Raw genomic sequence first — 19,587 nt, forward strand, 5'->3', positions numbered from 1 at the left:
CAGTGCGTAGCTCAGGCCGGACCCCACCGGCACCAGCCCAGCGCCCCAGAGCACCGGGCGTGCATGGGACACGGATGGCTTTGGTGTCTGAGTGAGGTGTGTGGAGGGCACGGTGTGCGGATGGCGAAGGCAGCGAGCTCAGCGTCTGCAGAGCCGGAGACGGGCTCCTCCTTCCGGGACGGTCCTCGGGTTTTAGAGAAACTGAGTCACGGACTGGTGCGCGCTCCCCCCTCCTCCTCCCCTCCCCGGAGCCCCGAGGAGCGGCCCGTGTGGCATCGCCCCGCGCGGTTTCGGCACGGTCCCCGCCTCCCCAACCCTCCTCCCATGCGCCCACAGCAGACTAGACCGACCCGGTTCTCGGGGAGACAGACACAGAACGGCGGAGGAATCTGCTCTAATCAGTCTGTCAGCGACAGAGACCTGACCCCAGAAGGCCCCCCCGCCCGGCTTCCTCGCTCTGACCCTGGACGACAGGGCCGAGCTGCCGCCCCTTCTCCTCCCCCTTTCCAGTGGGCGCCCTGAGGCCAAAGGGCACCAAGCCGCCCTTGAAAGCCCACAGGCATCCTGTCCGCGCCCCTCCACAGGGATCCTCCTGAGCCCGCACGTGCGCGGGGGGAAGCCCCGTCCCAGCTGGCAGCGGGTCTTGCCCCACCAGGACCCCTCCTCCCACCCCTGCGGGCAGAGACAGCGCGGCACAGACGCGACTTGGAGGCGGAGGTGGGGCAGAGGCTCTGCCTTCATCTTTAATGGCCAGTGCGGTACAGTCAGTGGACAGACGCGTGGACGGGACCAGAGGGGGTGGGAGGGCGCCTGCCCTGCCCCTGGAGAAGCCCGCGGCTGGCAGGATGCTCCAGGAATCCCCCCAGCTCAGGGTGCTGAGCCAGCCTGGAGCTCTGGAGGGACCGCCCCCCACCCTCTTCTACTTGCCAGGGACCCCTGGGCACGTCTGTCCCTCCCTGGACAGGGCTCAAGGCCTAGGTCGGGGGTGTGACTCCAGCCAGGCTGTGGGCCCTGCTCGTGGCCCTCAAACTGTGCCCTCCGGTATCACAGGCGGCTGGAGAAAACGGGGAGGTCGACCAGGCTCCCTGGGCAGACAGACCCCCAGGCCTGTGGCGTCAGGTGGGTACCAGGGTGCGTGGGGGTGCTAGCGCAGCGTGGGCGCACCCAGGCTGCAGCTCCCTCGTAGCAAAGGCATTTGCTGGGGACCCAGGGTTTGAGGACAGGGTGTGGGGGCAGGCTGTGGGAGCGGGGTCCCCAGTGGAGGAGGTGCCGCCGACGGTGGGGCCAGGGCCGTGGGGCCCTCAGAGCGGACCCAGCAGGGGACGCGGGCTAGTGGTCTGCTCTCCTGAGGCAGGGGGGTGATGGCTGTGAGTGACCCACAGAGTGGGCCGCTGGACATGGGCGGGGGGCGGGGGCAGGCGGGAAACTGCGCGGACTATCCGCGCGCCCCCAGGCACTGCAGGCAGGAGTGGGGAGGGGGCCCGGCGGCCCTCCCTGGGCGGGGCTCAGAGGCCGGCGGGGAAGGAGGCGTTGGTGGCTGAGGGGCGCAGGCAGCTCCGGTGGGCGTTCCGCGTGAGGCTGTAGGTGCAGTAGGCCACGGCCGAGCCCAGCGTCAGCCCCGTCATGTAGGACACGGTCATGGTGTTCCCTGCGGACAGGACCGGGCCTCAGCAGGTGGGGGCGGGGGACCCCGGCGGGCCACCGCCTGCGCTGGAGCCGAAGCCCCGCTCCTGGGGGGTGAGGCAGTGACCACGGCCAGCTCCTGCCGCCCCAGGGCTGCTCCTCCCTGACGGACCGTGCTGGGCGGCCCGGGCCTGGCCTGCTTCTCTCTCCAGCCTCCCTTTCTCTCCACCTTGTCATGGATGACCTGGGTGTCCACCGGCCTCCCCGCAGGTCCCCTGACCAGAACCCACCTCCAGTGCCCCTTCCCCACTCAGCCCCCTCTCTGTCTCACTTGACAACCGTCCAGCCTTCCTGCCCTGAGCAACAGGCCCAAACTTGGGAGTCCTTGACCCCTGCCCCCGGCCCTTTCTCACGCTCCATCTCCCAATCCATCAGCTGGCCCTGCAGGCCCCACAGTCAAAACAGATCCCGGAACCAGCGCTTTCTTCCAGGCTCCTCCCACCTCTTCAGGCCACCTCCCTGGCCCACGCCACTGCTTCTGCCCCCCAGGCCTTTGCACATGCTAGTCCCGCCACTTCCCCTGCACCGTGGCTGGCCCCTCACGCCTCCCTCCACGGCTCTGTTCAAGCCGCCTCCCCAGCGCTGCCTTGCCAGACTTGCGCGGTGAGGCCCGACCCTGACTCCTCCATTCCATCGCTCTGTTTTATCTTCCTCCAGCACAGCACGCCTTTCTATGCTCTGTCAGCTCTGGACGGTCAACCCCGTCAGCACAGGGACCGCGTCTATTGTCGCTGTGTCCCTGGAGCTCGGGCAGGGGCTCACCGAGCCGTCGTGGGACGAATGAGGAAGGGGATTGACGAACGTCCCAGCCTGCACGCTCCGAGCTGACTCGCCCCTGGGACCCAAACGCAGCTGCTTGCGGTGTGGCCTTGACTTCTACGGGCCTGGGTTTCCCTGCCTGGCGGTGGACAGTCTCACAAGGCAAGTGGGCCGAGGAGGGGCCTTACCTGCCAGCTCCCGCTGCTTGGGGCCCACTTTGCCCGCCGCCAGGATCATGGGCACGCTGCCGAAGTAGCCATTGCTGATGCCCATGAGGAGGGAGAGGACGCAGGGCCAGGCTGGGTGGCGGAGGGCAGGTGTGCCGCTGGGGTAGACGCACAGGATGAAGAGGGGGATGAAGACCACGCGGAGGCAGGAGCAGGCCAGCAGGTGGGTGCCCCGCCAGTCCATGGGCAGCGCCGCCAGGATCTGCGGGCAGACGGACGTGTGGGCCCCGGCCCCTGCCCTCGTCTCTCCAGACCCACTCCTGTCCCTGGACGCCCCCGGCTCAGGCCGTGTCCCTGTCCTTACCAGTTTTTGTCCCTGAAAACCGACCAAACCCCTCATTATGGCGACACACAGGCCGTGCAGTGTGCTCGGCACTCAGCTAAACGCGACACGTGTCCTGCCTCAGTCCTCACAATGCCTTCACCTGGGAAGGGGCGGGCTCGCGACCCCATCTGGGAACACGGCGGCCCAAAGAGTCAGGCCCACCTGTGTCAACTTGTAGGAAGCGGCGGCAGCTGGACCCGCTAACTAAGCCTGGCTGGGAGTTTCTCAGACCTCCTGGCTGTGTGACCCCAGACAGATGACTCTCCCTCTCTGAGTCTTGTGTTTTTCTAGAAAAGCCCAATTGGCTAGCCTGTTCTGGGAGCTCCTAACCCCCTTGCGTGTCTCCATACCTGTGCTGGCAGAGACCCCCCCCCCCCCAACCAGTGAGCCTGGGGCGGGTGCCACATGCCCCTCCTCTTGCCCCTGGCTGTGGTCTGATCCAGGGCTCAGCTCCCACCCTCCCCACCCGGAGCCACGTGCATCTTCAACTGGGGGCGCTCTCCCCTCCCCCAGGGCGGGGCCCACCTTGCCCACGAAGTCGGAGAGGTTGAACACGGCCATCAGGAGGATGGGCAGCCACTCGCCCAAGATGCAGTGGCGGATCTCGGACTCGAGACCCGGAAACAGGCACAGCGTGATGAAGTAGGTCACGGCGATGGAGAGCATGTCCGCCCAGATGACCCGGGCCACCACGTAGCGGTGCAGGAGCAGGGCTGTGGGCGGCCGGCGGGGTCAGAGGGCCGCGAGCCCAGGGGCCCCTGCCGACAGCCCGCGGGAGCACCCACCCCGCCCCGCCCCGCGCGCAGACCCGACGCCCGGGCCGGCTCGCCCACCTCGGAAGGAGGGCCAGCTGCGCCTGATCCTTGGCCGAGGCACGTCGAAGCGTGTGTAGGCGCCCCCGCCCGTCACCTCGTGGGCGGGGCTGTCCTTCGGGGACCCGCCGTTGGCCAGCGCTGGGCCCTGGTGCTCCTGGAGGGAGGACGAAGGGGGCGGGGTTTGCGCGCGGGTCCCGAGGCCCCACTGCTTCCTGCTGTTGGGCAAAAACGCCAGGCTCTTCCCCACCGCCCAGCCTCTGGGCCTGCGCTCCCCTCTGCCCCCCACGCCCTTCCGGCCGCACGGGTCAGGTCTCAGCCCAGAGCCATCCGGGGAAGTTCCCTGACCATCAAGGGGGCCCCAGCTTCTGACCTGGGCCTTGTCACTGGCCTCCTGTGGGCCGGTCTCTGGCTCACTGTTGTGTCCCCAGTCCAGGGCCCAGCGAGGGCGACTCGCTGGAACAACGCCTTCGAGAACATTCTGGCTCCCCTTGCCCTGACCTCCTCCTGGCCGGCTCCCCGGGTCCCCTGCGCCTAGCCCCCACACCTGCCATCCCTGGGCCCTCCACGGGCTACGGGCTACGCGGCCCTGCCGCCACCAGAGCGCGCCCCAGCCCCCAGGACGGCTCCGCGCGGACCTCAGGCCGCAGGTGTGGGCCATCACAGCCACGGGGACGCCCAGGCTGCAGGTGTGGTCCCTCACAGCCGACGTGGGGTGTGTGTGTGTGTGAAGGACTCGGGGGCTGTCATACCCAGAGGGGACTCAGGCCCCGGACATGCGTGCCACCGAGGGATGGAACCGTGGTCCACGTGAGGAAGGATGGCCCGTGAGAAAGCGCCTCGGGCCACAGAAGGAGCTGGAGCTTGAGACGACAGCGGGATGGGGAGCGCGGCTGGGACAGGGTGGCGGCCGTGCCCGGGGCCCCCAGATGCCCGCCCCTGACCTCGCGACTTACAAAGTGCACGTCCTCGGCGGCCACGTCGTGGTGCACCCGGTAGCCGGCCCTGCGGCTCGGGCGGCAGTGGCGGGGCCGCGCTGTGTGGTAGAGCACGAAGCGGCTGCCCCGCACCAGCAGGTGCAGCAGGAAGCAGAGCAGCTCCAGGCCCGCGGAGACCAGGAAGAAGATGAGCGTGCCGGCCCTCTCGTCGGGCAGCAGCAGCTTGGTGAGGATGCGGCTTAGAGAGACCATCACTCCCGCCGTGCCTGCGGAGGAGGGGCCGTGACGCCGGCCCCGCCCCCGCCGGCCCGGCCCCGCCCCCGCCGGCCCGGCCCCGCCCCGGCCCCGCCCCACAAGCTAGCCGGCAGCCCTAAGACTTGCCCATAGGAGGTGTCCATGCAGACCGCCCTCCCGGCCCGCCGCCTGCTCACACCCGCTCCCGCCCCGCTGGAAGCAAAGATGGAGTGCCTGCTGTGTGCCTAGCACCGTCCCGGCCTGAGGACACAGTGGGGATGATGCACACAGGCCCTTTCCTAATGAGGCTGGTGGGGAGAGACCCCAAGGTCTCATAGAAGAACACCAGGATTTGGGGGTACAGGCAGAGACCTGGGGCGGGGGAAGAGGGCGGGGATGAGCATCCCTGGCAGGGGGCTGGCATGAGCTCTGCGTGTTTCTATTTGAGGAGCTGAAAGGACGTGGTGGGCTTCAAGCCAGGTGGATGGGGGCGGGGGTCACAGCAGGCCAGATACCTTCCTGGGGGCCCCTGCTGCTTGGGGCTGTGTGGAGGGAGGAGCTGCCGCTGTGTGGAGCGGGGGCACCGCATGAGGGGGTCGGCTGCCTGGACCGGGGGCTGGAGAGGAGGGATCAGCCGGAGGGCGGGCAGGCAGGCAGGCCCTCGCGACTTGTGGAAGGATGGGGTGTTGAGTAACTTTCAGATTGAGCGTGGGGGTGCAGTTCACTGAGGCGGTGGGAAATGACACGGTGGGCTTGGGACAGTGAGTCTCAGATGCTAAGTGGCGGTGGCTCGTGGGTCTAGGGCCTCGAGGAGGGCCTGGTGTTGAGGGACAGCACTTGACATCACGTGTGTGGATGTGTGTGGGCACACACAGACACACAGCACATGCCTCACACAGGCGCTCCGAGACACTCCAGACCCACGCTCAGAGGGGCACCTGCGCCTCACATCCCAGAGGACCGCACACCAAAGAGGCCACGCCCTTCACAACCAGATTCCTGGGAGTCCCGCCCCTGCTTCCCGCCAGGCATTCCCACCCCAGGTGCCCAGGGCTCCTGAGCCCCACCTCAGGCCCAGGGAGAGGCTCTCGGAGCCCAGAAAGCCCAGCGCCCACTCCTGGGGTCTGCAGATACTCACTCTCTCCTGTCATCACCCCCTGCGTGTACCTCTTGGGCAGCATCCCTGTGTACCCGTAGAAGCTGGATTGCTGCACTTGAGAGAGAGAGAGAGTAGTAACCGTGAGACACCACCTGTCACCTGTTCATGAGTTCAAGAACACTTGTGTTGGCAAGAGCGTGGGGAAAGGACATGAACACCATTGGGGGCAGACGGACGTGGTCCAACCACCATGTGGGGTGTGGTGGAAACAGCATTGCCTGCCTTCTGTGTCCCCACTCTGGACTGGCCAGGCTCCCCCACCTCCTCTGGTCATTGACAGCCAAGCAGAAATGACACATATCACTCCTGGACCAGGCAGGAAAAGCCCACTTGGTCTTCCGGTCTTTTCTCCCCCAGGGGCAGCTACAGACAAGGCCACGGGCTACAAATGGAGAACCACTGTCAGTACCAGTGAGTCTGGAAAGTCCCCAGGGACAGGCTGGACGTGCAGCAAGAGGCAGGAGTGAGACTGGTTCTGCGAAGCCACTGAGATTTCTGGGCTCATTTGTTCCCAAGCATAACCTCTCTCATCCTGACCAATAAGACAGAAGTGCAGGGACTTCTCTGGTGGTCCAGTGGCCAAGACTCCTTGCTCCCAATTCAGGGGACCTGGCTCAATCCCTGGTCAGGGAACTATTAATAGATCCCACCCGCCACAACTAAGACCCGGTGCAACCAAATATATATATATATTTAAAGACAGAACTGCAGCAGTGTCTGGGCAAAATAAAACCACGCTGGCTCACACCCTATCATCTAATGACTCCACGCCTAGAAGTAAACCCTGGAGCAGGACTGGCACACGAGGATCTCATGGTTGTCACCAGGATTTTTTAAAAAATAGAACAGACCTGTGTACAAAGCCTGGATTGAGAATATTATTTCACAAAGCCTTGATTTCATTTATAAACACACATACACACACACGTTTGCTGGGTCATAATGTGAAATGCATTTCTTCATGGAAGTCATGATCAACAAAACTACTGGCCTGGGCCTTTGCAAACATTGCTGCCATAAAAGACAGGAAAACTGAGCGCCACTTGGATTAAAGACACTACCAGTAATGCAGCACGTGGTCCTGGGTCAGAAAAACAGAAACTACAGAGGACATTATAGGAACAGTCTGTGAAATCTGAACATGGATTACAGATTCAATGACAGTGTATCAGTGTTCAGTGTCCTGATTTGGGCAATTGTAGAGATGGGAATACCAGACCACCGGACCTGCCTCATGAGAAACCTATATGCAGGTCAGGAAGCAACAGTTAGAACTGGACATGGAACAACAGACTGGTTCCAAATAGGAAATGGAGCATGTCAAGGCTGTATATTGTCACCCTGCTTATTTAACTTATATGCAGAGTACATCACGAGAAACGCTGGGCTGGAGGAAGCACAAGCTGGAATCAAGATTGCCGGGAGAAATATCAATAACCTCAGATATGCAGATGACACCACCCTTATGGCAGAGAGTGAAGAGGAACTAAAGAGCCTCTTGATGAAAGTGAAAGAGGAGAGTGAAAAAGTTGTCTTAAAGCTCAACATTCAGAAAACTAAGATCATGGCATCCGGTCCCATCACTTCATGGGGAGACAGTGGAAACAGTGTCAGACTTTATTTTTTGGACTCCAAAATCACTGCAGATGGTGACTGCAGCCATGAAATTAAAAGACGCTTACTCCTGGGAAGGAAAGTTATGCCCACCTAGATAGCATATTAAAAAGCAGAGACATTACTTTGCCAAAAAAGGTTTGTCTAGTCAAGGCTATGGTTTTTCCAGTGGTCATATATGGATGTGAGAGTTAGACTGTGAAGAAGGCTGAACGCTGAAGAATTGATGCTTTTGAACTGTGGTGTTGGAGAAGACTTTTGAGAGTCCCTTGGATTGCAAGGAGATCCAACCAGTCCATCCTGAAGGAGATAAGTCCTGGATGTTCATTGGAAGGACTGATGCTGAAGCTGAAACTCCAATACTTTGGCCACCTCATGCGATGAGTTGACTCACTGGAAAAGACCCTGATGCTGGGAGGGATTGGGGGCAGGAGGAGAAGGGGACGACAGGATGAGATGGCTGGATGGCATCACTGAGTTGATGGACATGAGTTTGAGTAAACTCCGGGAGTTGGTGATGGACATGGAGGCCTGGCGTGCTGCGATTCGTGGGGTCGCAAAGAGTCGGACACGACTGAGCAACTGAACTGAACTGAGACACGGTTCTAGGAGAAATGTCTTAGGTTTAACTATTACTGTAGTGAAACGCCCTGAACTGTGAGTGTTAAGGCAAAAAGTGTGATGACATCTGGAGTAACTCCTGAAGGGTTTAAAGAGAAAACGTTCATTATTTTATATATATGTATTACTTATATTTATATGTTCATTATTTATATATATGTACGGGGAAATTTATATACACATCTACTTTAGAAGTGGGGAAAGACAGAGAAAGCCAGAGAAGGAAAGAAAGCATTTGCAGCAAAATGTTTACAATTGGGGAATCGAGGCGATAGTGAAGGGCAGGGAGGCCTGGCCTGCTGCCCTCCACGGGATCAAAGAGTTGGATGTGACTCAGCAACCGAACAACCATACGAAGGTGACAGGTATATGCGAACTCATCGTATTATTCTTGAAACTTTTCACAGGTGTGAAATAGTTTCAATAAAACGCTTTTTTTAAAAAAATTGGAAAGCTACTGCCCGAGAGAAACACTGACATGGAAATATGTGCATGGAAATATGAAGCACAGCTTATGTCCGAGAAAACCAGGGCGGTGCCTTAATGTCCGCATGAGACTCCTGGGCGTGTGGACATGTGTGCAGGGGGTGTGCTCTGACACTGCGTGCCCAGCGCACGCAGCCCTATGGGTGTGCAGTGTGTGATGTGTGAAAGTGGACATGCCCGTGTGCATGTGGACGCACACCAGCCCTGAGCCTGGCTCGCCCTGTATAACACGCCCCCGGCACACAACTCAGCCCACGCCCGCCCCTCAGTCCTACCTGTGCAGCCGAAGGCCACGGTGCCCACAGCGGCCAGGTTGATGGCGTAAGCCTGGTCCCTGGAGAAGAGCTGCAGCCAAACGTCGCAGATGCTGATAAAGAGGAGGGGGCCCAGGGCTAAGAGGTAACCTGTGTGGGGAGAAGCCAGAGAGGGGAGCAGTGAGCGGTGGGCTGGGGGAGCCGCCTCACCCCACACAGGGCCAGGTCTGAGGTGCTCTCTCTCTGCCATTCCCCTTAGGACTGGGAGTGCAGGACATCTTAGAGGTCTCAGCGGGGCACCTGGAAGACTTCCTGGAGGCAGCGCCTTTTGAGCTGGACTTTGAAGCTGAATGTTACCATGGAGACAAATGGGAGAGAAACAGCAGGGGAGAGCAGGGGCCCCGGGACACACGTGGGGCACACAGCAGCCTCCCCAGGTGTGGGCATCATGCCAGCGTGTGCTGCACCCCACGAGCCAGACCCGGTTTTCATAGTGGAACCTGTGACGTTCCTAGAAGGAGGTGCGCCCATCTTACAGACAAGGAGAGTGAGGTGCAGGGGATGGAGGCGTGTGTGGTGGCCAGAGGGGACGCTGGGAGCCGGGCGGGCAGCGGGCAGCGTACCCGCGGTGATCCTCGTGTGCAGGCTCAGTCTCTCCACCAGCGCGTTGTTCAGGAGCACGGCCACCAGCGCCACCAGGATGTAGGTGAGGCTCATGTCAAACACAATCGAGGTTCCTGCGGGCGGTGGGGGGACGCTGGGGAGGCAGCCGGGGCTCCGGGGAGCCCCAGGCTCTGCACCTGCCCCCACAGAGCATTGCTTCCTCCCCCTGCCCCAGAGGGGCTAACAGCCCAGAGCGGGTGAGGGGCTGCCCTGGGGTCATGCAGCAACTCACAGCTGAGCTAGGGTTTGAAGAAAATGGGCCCCTAGAGTAGGGTGCTGCCTGAAGGGTTTCTGGAGGGCAGCAGGCCCAAGCCGCGTGAGCAGGGCAGCGTGCGATGGCAGGACGAGGCTGGGGGCCCACCTGGGTACTTGTGGTGCAGGTAGTCCACGTCGGTGATGAAGCTGTTGTAGGGTAGTAGGAAGCCCACGCCGGCCAGCAGCATCGCGAAGTAGATGGCGTGGTAGCGGTCATCAGGCACCGGCTCCTCTGCCGACAAACCCAGACTCCGGGTGAGATGTGGACGGGCCCACGCGTGGCCGCGGCCACCACACTGAGGCTGCAGGCTGCCGCCAAGGGCACAGTGGACCACACCCCCCATCGTGACCACCTTCAGCATGGCCGCTCCTAATGCTCAGCCACTGAAGCCATGACTGTGGGCACTCTCCATCCCTCTGGCCACCGCTGCCCACACCACTGCCATCACGGCCAGCATCAAAAGTTACAGAACACCGTGGCGGCTGTCACCATCATACCACCATCACGACAACCATCACTGTTCCGTGGTCCATCGTCACCCTGGCCGCTGTCACCCCGGCTGCCATCCACCCCACAGCCGAGGGTGGCAAAGCCAACCATGCATCACGGCTATTGGCATCACCATCACAGCCACTGGGACCAGGGTCACGGTCACCGGGCCACTGTCTACCCTCATGGCCACTGCCGCCCGAGTCATCACCGTCGCGGCTACTAGATCGACAACCACCCACGCCACGACCAGAGCAACCTTCGCCACAGCCGCCGTCCGTCACCAAGAGACCACCACCTCCGTGACCCTCACCGCCGCTGTGACTCTCATCGTCATGGCCATTGAAGCGCCTGGCTGGACAGAACACTGAAATGGCTTTTTGCAGACTCAGTTCAGGGCCAGCTGGGTGGCAAGAACTAGTGGGGCTGAGACAGTGTTCTCTGGGAGGCTGTCTACACTCCAAGTCCAGGTCCAATATACGGGGCTGGTTCTCCTAGAGTTAGCGTTCTCATACCCAGGAACCATGGCGGAAGTGAGAGTGGGCCCAGTCACTATGATCTGTAGGGGTCCCCTAGCTAGGGATACTGATGCTTTCAAACTGTGGTGCTGGGAAGAGTTTTGAGAGTTGCTTGGACAGCAAGGAGATCAAACCAGCCAATCCTAAAGGAAATCAGTCCTGAATATTAATTGGAAGGACTGATGCTGAAGCTGAAGCTCCAATCCTTCAACCACCTGATGCAGACTGACTGATCCAGAGCCGACTCACTGCAAAAGACCCTGATGCTAGGAAAGACTGAGGGAAGGAAGAGAAGGCGGCGACAGAGGATGAGATTGTTGGATGGCATCACTGACTCGACGGACATGAGTTTGAGCAGACTCTGAGAGATGGTGAAAGACAGGGAAACCTGGTGTGCTGAAGTCCATGGGGTCACAAAGAGTTGGACACAACTGAGTGAACAACAACGGCAAAATGTGCGCTTCCCACCCCAATGTCTCCAGGCTCCGCTGGTGCAGGGGGCTGCGTTCCAAAGGGCGGGATGTTTCCACCCCGAGACACGGTGATTGTGCAGAGGACGGGGTTGCTGTGGCAACTGCGGGGGGCGGGGGGCTGATCCTGACCATCATGGGGACATCCGGGTGCTCCCACGTGTGGGTCTGGAAGACGGGAGATTCCTTATGGCCTCTCTCAGGACATCCGCTTCCTGTGATACAGTCCATGGCAAATGACACCAACCCAAGTCTAGCAGGACTCCTAGTGCTCCAGAGCCTTCAGGATAAGAGCCCTGACCAGCTAAGGTGCTGGTGGAGGGCACAGGGAATGTGGGGTGGGGGGTGGGAGAAAGTAGTTATAAATACCAGCTATAGCCATGTGACTAGCCAGACAGGAGGACTGACTGAGCATTTCTTATTTTGATATGAACACGTGTGTGTATATGTATTAGGGCTTCCCTGGTGGCATAGATGGTAAAGAATCTGCCTGCAATGCGGGAGACCTGGGTTCGATCCCTGGGTTGGGAAGATCCCCTGGAGAAGAGAATGGCAACCCACTCCAGTATTCTTGCCTGGGGAACTCCATGGACAGAGGAGCCTGGCGGGCTACAGTAATCAAATGCTGTTATTTTATTCACTTTCTCACCCCTGTATCATCTAACATAAGGTGTGTTCGTAACAGTTAACTCTGCATCTCAGTATTTAAGTTTCAGGGAGCTAAGAAGAGGTGTGAACATCAATGCACAAGGACTTTGCATCCCCTGGGGAAAGGGTTAGTGTGTTTCCCTGACTTGCCCAAGGTCCCTGAGCAGACAAAGAGACGGGAGCTCTTTGGAACCCAAATCTGCCTGACTCCAGACCCGAACGCTGCCCACTCTGCAAGCCTGCCCTATTTCCTTCACCGAGGGAACCTGAGGCTCAGAGAGGTGAGGTCCTTGCTCTAGGACACACGGTCAGGTAGTAAACGGGGTCCTTGAATCTCACATCAGTCCTCTCTCCGGGGACTTCACTGAAGTGAAGCAAGGCTGGCTCTGGCCAATGAATGTGGCCAACATAACATACGTCGCCTGCAGATGGAAGTCTGCACGCGGGTCAGTGCACCTTAAGTCCACGTTAACAGGGAGGCTTCCCTGAACACACCGGGACACACGGCGTCGGGGAAGGCACTGGGACCGTGGGCTCCTCTGTCACCGAAGCAGGTCTAATCCGTCCTGACCAGTGCTGGCTCCCGGGCTCAGTGATCCCCCCACCGAGCTTCCCCATCCCAGGAAGGCTCGGGAGGACTCCCAAGGCCGACCCTCCGCTGCCCCTCACTCACCAGAGTCCGTGAAAATCGGGATGCCCCTGGTCCTACCGCCCTGGGCCTGCGTGGCCCCGGCCACCGCCTCCTCCAGGTGGCCGCCGTCAAAGCTGAAGCTCATCACCACGCTCCCGTGCGGCGTGCTCGCCACGCTGGCCTCCCGGGGGCGCTGGCTGCCCACCGAGCCCATGGCGGCTGTGCTGCAGAGAAAGCAAAGGAGGCCGGATGGGGAGCCCAGGAGAGGACCCCCGCCCCACTGCCCTGCTGCCAGGCCTGCACCCTGCAGGGCCGTCCGTCCTCTCTATTCAGCCCATCCTTTTTTTTTCCCTCTTTTTCCTTTTTTTGCCATGCCACATACTTATGTGGCTTATGTGGTCTTAGCTCCCTGCCCAGGGATTGAACCTGGGCCCTCGGCAGTGAAACTGCAGAGTCCTCATCCCGCCCATCTTGAAACACTGCGCTGGATGCAAACCTAAGCGGACACGTGATGTCACGTGACTTGTGTCTTACGATGCTCCCCGGCTGCAGCAGGGAGCAAGACTGGAGGACTGCATGAGGGTGGTGGCGGTGGGTACAGTTGAGAGGGAAACAGATGCGCTGGTGGGGGAGGGATGGTTTGAGCACTCTGTGTACCAGTGAGGCACTCGAGTGTCCCATGAACCACTGCCCTCTGGGAGGAGGTTCCAACATCCACTCATTTGACGGCTGATGAAAACGAACGTGACTGGGTGAACAGCTCCTCTGCCCCGCCACCCCTGTCTCACAGGCAGTGAGCAGTGGGGCCTAAACCTGGACCCAGGCCTGTGGGTCCCCGAGCCACCACGGCCCACGTACTGGGGCCAGCGACATGAGGTGGCGGGAAGTCCTTCCTCTCCTGCTCTCGCCTCAGTTCCAATCTGTATCTTTAGAGGAAAGGAGCTATTAACTGATCCTCAGTGGAGGTGGTTGTTCAGTCGTGTCTGACTCTTTGCGACCCCATGGGCTGCAGCATGCCAGGCTCCCCTGTCCTTCACCATCTCCCGGAGTTTGTTCAAACTCATGTCCATCGCATCGGTGGTGCCAGCCAACCACCTCATCCTCTGTCGCCCCCTTTTCCTCCTGCCCTCAATCTTTCCCAGCATCAGGGTCTTTTCCAGTGAGTTGGCTCTTCACATCAGGTGGCCAAAGTATTGGAGTTTCAGCTTCAGCATCAGTCCTTCCAGAGAATATTCAAGACATTTCCTTTAGGATGGACTCATTTGAGCTCCTCGCTGTCCAAGGGACTCTCAAGAGTCTTCTCCAGCACCATTGGAGAAGTTGGGTGTCTAGCTTTTTTCCCTAAAATACTGACCAGTTTGTTTTTGTAACAACCTTTAATCATTTATCTGACTGCCAAGAGGATACACACTCATTGTAGGGAACGGAGACAGAGATGAGACGTGGCAGCATCGGGCACTGAGTGTGGCATCCCTACTTCCTGATTCCCCCTCCCCCCGCAGTATGGGTCAGGGGACCCACAGAAGAAGCGGGGAGAGGGACCGCTTCCTGAGGGACCCCCGTGCCCGGAGCCGCTCTGATTCTCCTGAGCTTGGCCCATGGCCACGCCCACCCCCACCTCTGCCTGGTTCATCCTTCCTCCAGCAGCCCAGCCGCAGTCTACCTGCTCCCAGCCTCCCCTGGGCTTCCCCCACTTCTTTGCTTCTCGTAGAGACTTTTAGTTGGGGTCTGAGAGTCTGGAGCCTTCTTTGCTTCCAGGTGGGTCCTGGGGAAATTCTGTCCCTGCCAGCTAGGGGCTGACCGGCAGATGGGTACCCAGGAGCAATGTTGGGGGGGGAGTCCAAGAAGCCAAGTGTGACCCCTCCTCCAGGCTCAGCCCAGGACCTCCTGCCACATCCGGGGCTGGGGGCCGAACGGGACTCAGGACGGAGCTCAGACTGGGGGTCAATGGCTGTGGCCCTGGGCAGGGTCCTGCACAGAAGGCTTGGACACCCTGGGCCCCCCAGCCACCCAGCCTCCCAGGCGGGCCCAGGGCAGGGGCAGGTGGCAGCGTGGCGGTCTGTAACGACGAGCACCCCTCCCTCCAGCCCTGGAGGACATCCACCTCCGATCCCCTGGCCTGTGTTCCCGAGACAGACGCGGTGCCCAGGACACGCCCGGCCCCTGCGCTGAGGTTTCCGCCTAGCCGAGAGGCCACGCCACCCAGGAGGCGGACGTGCTCCGCATGGAGCCAGGAGGCCACCCCGCTGCTCCCAGACGCTCTGCGGGCGAGACGGGCAGCTGCCACTCATACTGCCTGGGCCGCTGTGCCCACATGCTTCTCCAGGCCCCCTCCTGGGAGGTGCTCAGTGGCCCCAGGACCCCCGGTGTGACCTCCCATGTTGGCAGGGCAAGGGGGGCTGGCTGGAGGGGGCTGCCCCCTGTCTCCTGGGCTGCAGTCCTCCAAGCCGACCCTCCAGAGCCCCCCATGCCCAGCTCCACTCCACACAGGCAGCCCGGAGCCTAGCTCTTCCCCCGGCCCCTCCTCCTCCGGGTCCCGCTTTAATTAAACTTTATGGACAGGCACATGGGCACAGGGGTTTTCTCCCTACCCCAGCAGTCCTGAAGGCCCCTACTTCGCAGAAAGAGAGACGGAGGCACAGAGAGCCGGGTCCAGGGTCCACAAAGCGTGTGCTGGAGCCCCGCCAGGCCGACCGCCTTTAGCTCCCCCCTATTTCAGAGGCAACTGCGTTCTAACTGCGGCCCCAGGGCACTGTGAAGGCTCCGGGTGTGTGAACCCCAAGGCCAGGCCGACCCCTCTCAGGGGCTGCGCTCTAGCCGGAGGGCACAGGGAGCCTGGGATCCGCTTGGAAAGCCAGCCGGCTAGTCCTCCTGGGGCCTCAGGCCCCTGTGAGCCCCTGGCCCTGGCTGGCTGGACGCCCTTGGATGGCCCTGCCCGGGACCCATCTGAGCCAGCTTGTAAGTTCCCTACTGCTCTTTCCCCAGCCAAGCCTTCCCGACTGGCCGAAAGTCCTCACTGGTGGTTCTGCCCACAGGAAAGTGGGTTTCGAGACCCTCGGGCCACCCCCTGCCTGGAGCGCGGGTAGGAGGCAGGCGGGAACGCACGGGCCAAGGCAGGCGCCACAGGCGCCGGCCGGCCCGGGGTGCCTGGCCCCGCCCCTGGCCCCTGGCCTTGGTGCTGCAGTGCCCCCACCCCCGGCTCCCTCGGCGAGACCAGCCCCACAGCAACGCAGTCGGTTCGCAGGCCGGCGCTCCCGGGCGAAGGACAGACGGTAGGACCCCTGGGAGGTGACCTCTGGGCGCAGGCCCCACCTCTTTCAGCCGCTCTCCCAAAAGCTGGGAGGGGGCGGGCAGGGGGTAGGGGCGCGGTGGGGCGGAGGAACTTCCAGGGAGGAACTTCAGCTGGAAGGATGCTGGGGTGTGCCCGGGGAGGAGGTGGTGCCCGGCCCGGCAGGGCCTGGCGCCGCCGGCCACTCTCCGCTTCCCAGGTCTGGGTCCTGCGCTCGCAGACGGGCTGGTAGCGGGCTGGCCCGGTCCGGAGGCTGGACAGGGTGCGCGTGGGAGCCCGCTCATCCCGGGATGGGGTGGGAGGATGAAGGTCTCGGGGTCCCCGGGGTCACGCGCCCGCGCCCCTAGACTCGGCGGCCGGAGTCGGCGCGGAGTGGGGGGGGGAGCACGGAGCCGGGCCGCGCGCGCCTCAGACAAAGGCTCCGACAGGTCCCTGCGTCCCGGCTGGCCAGCGCCCCGCTCGCCGCCCCCGCGATGGCCGCTTACCTCGGTCCGGTCGGGTCTGGGGGTGGGGGGGGTCCTCGGGACGTCCGGCCCCGCCCGCGCCCGACGCCCCCGCGCCGGGACCCCTAGGCGCCCGCGCCCCGGCCCACTGCGTCCCTCTCCCGGCACCCCGCCTCGGGCCCGGCGCGGCCGGCGTCCTCCGCGGATCCCGGTCCGCCGGCCCCCGGGTCGGCGAGCGCGTCCGGGGGGCGCAGCAGCCGCTGCGAGCACAGCGGGGGACCCCGCGCTCCGCCCCGGCCCGACCCCCCGCGCGGAGCCCCGCCCCTTTCCCTCCTCCCTCCCCCTCCCCCGCCCTCCGAGCCCGCGGGGAGGGGGAGGGGCGGAGACTGAGGTCTGGGCCCCCCCTCCCCGGTGACCTCGGGGTGACCTGTGGCTGATCTGGCTACCACTGCCCATGCCCACCTCCGCGCCTGGGTGCCCAGTCCCACTCCCCTCCCCATCTCCCCCTTCCCCGTTCACCTCCCCCAACTCCGGTCCCCTCGCCTGGGAGGCCTGTGGTGCTTGAAGAGTGGGTGGGACAGGTCACCCGGTGACCAGATTCAAGTTTTGAAGGATGAGTAGGAGTCTGCGAGCAGGAGATCGTGTGCATTCCAAACAGGTCTAGGGGCTTCTGCAGCCTCGGTCCCCACTCTTGCCCCGGGGTCCCCTTGCTCACTGCTTGGGATCAGACGCTGAGGATGCGGCTTACCATCTTGGAGCCTCAGTTTCCTCCCAGGGGGATGGACTTACAACCCCCCCAGGGCTGTTGGTCCCTGCGCGCGCCTCTCTGGGAGCCTCCCTTTGCTCATGTGTGACCTGGGAGGAGCCCACCGTGCCTGGGAGATGGGAGGGAAGGTTCCTTGTCAGGAGAGGCGTCCAACCTCAAGGGGAGGAGAGGTGGGAGGTGGATGAACCTGCCCGTGGGAAGCCCCCCACTCAGGGCTGAGCCCCCCCAGGAGGGATCCGCACAGGTGCCTGGCAGACACCCTGCCAAGCTCCCACCTGGATGCCTTCCCCTCACTTCCCACCAGACTAGCCCCTCCTCCTGTCTGGTGACCCACCTCTGGTGAGCAGAGGGTGGGCTGGGAGACAGGGCCAGTTGCTCAAAGTCATTAATCTCAGCGTTAATGAGCCTGGTGTCTCCCAGGGCTCTAGAGCTTTGAAAGGGCCAATGCAGGAGGCCATGGTGGAGCTGCCCTTGTGCAAGGAAAAATTATTTGGTGCCCGTGAGACACTGTTCCAGGTGCAGGGAGCCCATCAGGGTCCCTGCCCCCATGGGGTTTCGCAGGCAATTGGCAAGTGGAATCATTTCCGGAAGCTTCAAATGCCTGGAAGACAGAGGCAGTGGTGGGAGAGACAATGGCGTGTGCCTTCCGGGGGTGGGTGGGCAGGCGTCATTGTCTAGCGGTCAGGGAAGGGCACTCTGAGAAGGTGACACTGGACCAGAGAGACTGGCCCCTGGTGGGGAGCTTTGTGGGAAGGGTGCTCTGGGCAGAGGGACCAGCCAGGGCACAGTCCTGAGGCCAGAAAACCTCATCCTATTCAAGAACAGAAAGAAGGCCAGTGTGCCTTGAGCAGAGAAAGTGAGAAGCCACTCTGGGGGGACGAAGCGGGGCAGAGGGCAGAAACCAGCCTGAGGGGTCCTGTTGGAGCGTCTTATTTCTTTATTTTGGCCACACCGAACAGCATGTGGGATCTTAGTTCCCCGATCAGGTATCAAACCCACATCCCCTGCAGTGGAAGCAAGAAGTCCTAACCGCTGGACTGCCAGTAAAGTCCCTGGAGTGTTTTAGTCGGAGGAGGTTTTTAAGCCTAGATTCCTGGGGTAGGGGGGTGCGAATTGGAACAATCCTCCTGGAAAGTAAATTGGCTTAAAAAAGATGCCTTTGATTTGGAAAATCTAGCCTAAGGAAATAATTCTAAAAATACAGAAAAGGCTTTCTGTACAAAAACATTTGCCATAATAGCCAGACATTGCAAATTGTCTGGTTACCCAAGAAGAGAAGATAAGGAATATTCATCATGGTGGGAGACAGATGACATGATTGTTAGATTTGAAAAAAAACCAAGAAAACTAGTGGAATAATTTGTCACCACTAGGATGTACCGTTTAATGTGGAAACTGGCCATGTGAAAGCAAGTGACATATAAACAGGAAGTGGGAAGAAATACAAAAAATACTTTGAACTTTGTGGCCCAAATTGGAAAAACTGGATAAAATGATTTTCTGGGAAAATAAAAATGAGCAGACAAGCTGCCATCAAATGAGAAATCAGATCTAAATAGAACATTTACTGGAGAAGAAATAGAGAATTTTGTTAAAGAACTATGTCTTCGCTGCTCCCAAACCCCAGGTGTGGGCAGTTTCACAAAATTACGCAATTCTACCCAACCTTTAAAGAACAGAGAGCCACACTGCAACATCATCCTTTCAGAGCACAGGAAACAAGAAAGACCACTGTAAACCTGAAGAAGGTTTCTCTAGGAAAATAATAGGCGAGTCTCACCTGTGAATATCAGCATAACACCCTAAATAAAATATTACCAAATAGCGATTGCTTCTGAGAAAGGAGATGGTGGGGGCGGGATCAGAGAAAGGACACTGATTTTTTTACTGTCCCTTCTTGTACACTGAATGTTTTAACATCACTTGGACAAGCCCGATACACAGTTTGCACACAATATACTTATTCTGCATAGAGGAAAGACTAGAAGGAAATGCAGCAAAATGTTAAACTGTGGTCGCCATTGAATGTGGGGACTGGAGAGGCATCATCATCTCTATTTTTCTGACTTTTTTTTTGGTTATGCTGCAGGGCACACAGGATCCTAGTTCCCTGACCAGGTTTCCTGTGGGTGGAAGCCCGGAGTCCTAACCACCGGCCCTCCAGGGACGTCCCCGCCTTTTCTATTTGCTGAGATAAGTTTCATTTTGCTAAGACAGGGGAGAGACTTCAGGGTTTAGATGAGGGCCAAGGTCTGGGAGGGTGAGTGATGTTGCCCGTGTCCAGAGAACCTTAGCAGGAGCT

At 60.6% G+C, this 19,587-nt stretch overlaps 1 protein-coding gene across 3 annotated transcripts; it reads right to left on the minus strand.

Moving 5' to 3' along the window:
• Positions 1 to 718: 718 nt before the first annotated feature.
• Positions 719 to 16,807, minus strand: SLC29A4 (solute carrier family 29 member 4). Of its 3 annotated transcripts, none has more exons than XM_043456591.1 (12): positions 16,562 to 16,807; positions 12,830 to 13,011; positions 10,137 to 10,262; positions 9,736 to 9,849; positions 9,134 to 9,262; positions 6,117 to 6,186; positions 4,763 to 5,010; positions 4,559 to 4,669; positions 3,828 to 3,963; positions 3,520 to 3,707; positions 2,631 to 2,871; positions 719 to 1,648 (listed from the first exon to the last, which is right to left on the minus strand). In XM_043456591.1, the coding sequence occupies exons 2-12, from the start codon at positions 12,999 to 13,001 to the stop codon at positions 1,330 to 1,332; spliced, it is 1,854 nt and encodes a 617-aa protein (XP_043312526.1). In that variant the 5' UTR covers positions 13,002 to 13,011; positions 16,562 to 16,807; the 3' UTR covers positions 719 to 1,329. The 3 variants fall into 3 exon arrangements, with proteins under 3 accessions (XP_043312526.1, XP_043312527.1, XP_043312528.1); XM_043456592.1 differs by having other exon boundaries at positions 1,365 to 1,648; positions 6,117 to 6,191; XM_043456593.1 differs by lacking the exon at positions 4,559 to 4,669 and having other exon boundaries at positions 1,365 to 1,648; positions 6,117 to 6,191.
• Positions 16,808 to 19,587: the final 2,780 nt, after the last annotated feature.

Source organism: Cervus canadensis, chromosome 32 (genome assembly GCF_019320065.1).
Source record: "Cervus canadensis isolate Bull #8, Minnesota chromosome 32, ASM1932006v1, whole genome shotgun sequence".
NCBI classification, from domain to species: domain Eukaryota; kingdom Metazoa; phylum Chordata; class Mammalia; order Artiodactyla; family Cervidae; genus Cervus; species Cervus canadensis.

Bases quoted from the DNA above. Each gene is read 5' to 3' on its own strand.
- SLC29A4 (XM_043456591.1), bottom strand. From the start codon at position 13,001: ATGGGCTCGGTGGGCAGCCAGCGCCCCCGGGAGGCCAGCGTGGCGAGC. The intron at 9,263-9,735 runs GTACGCTGCCCG...CTCCCCACACAG, and splicing joins GCACACGAGGATCACCGCGG to GTTACCTCTTAGCCCTGGGC. The intron at 3,708-3,827 runs GTGGGCGAGCCG...GGCCGCCCACAG, and splicing joins CAGCTGGCCCTCCTTCCGAG to CCCTGCTCCTGCACCGCTAC.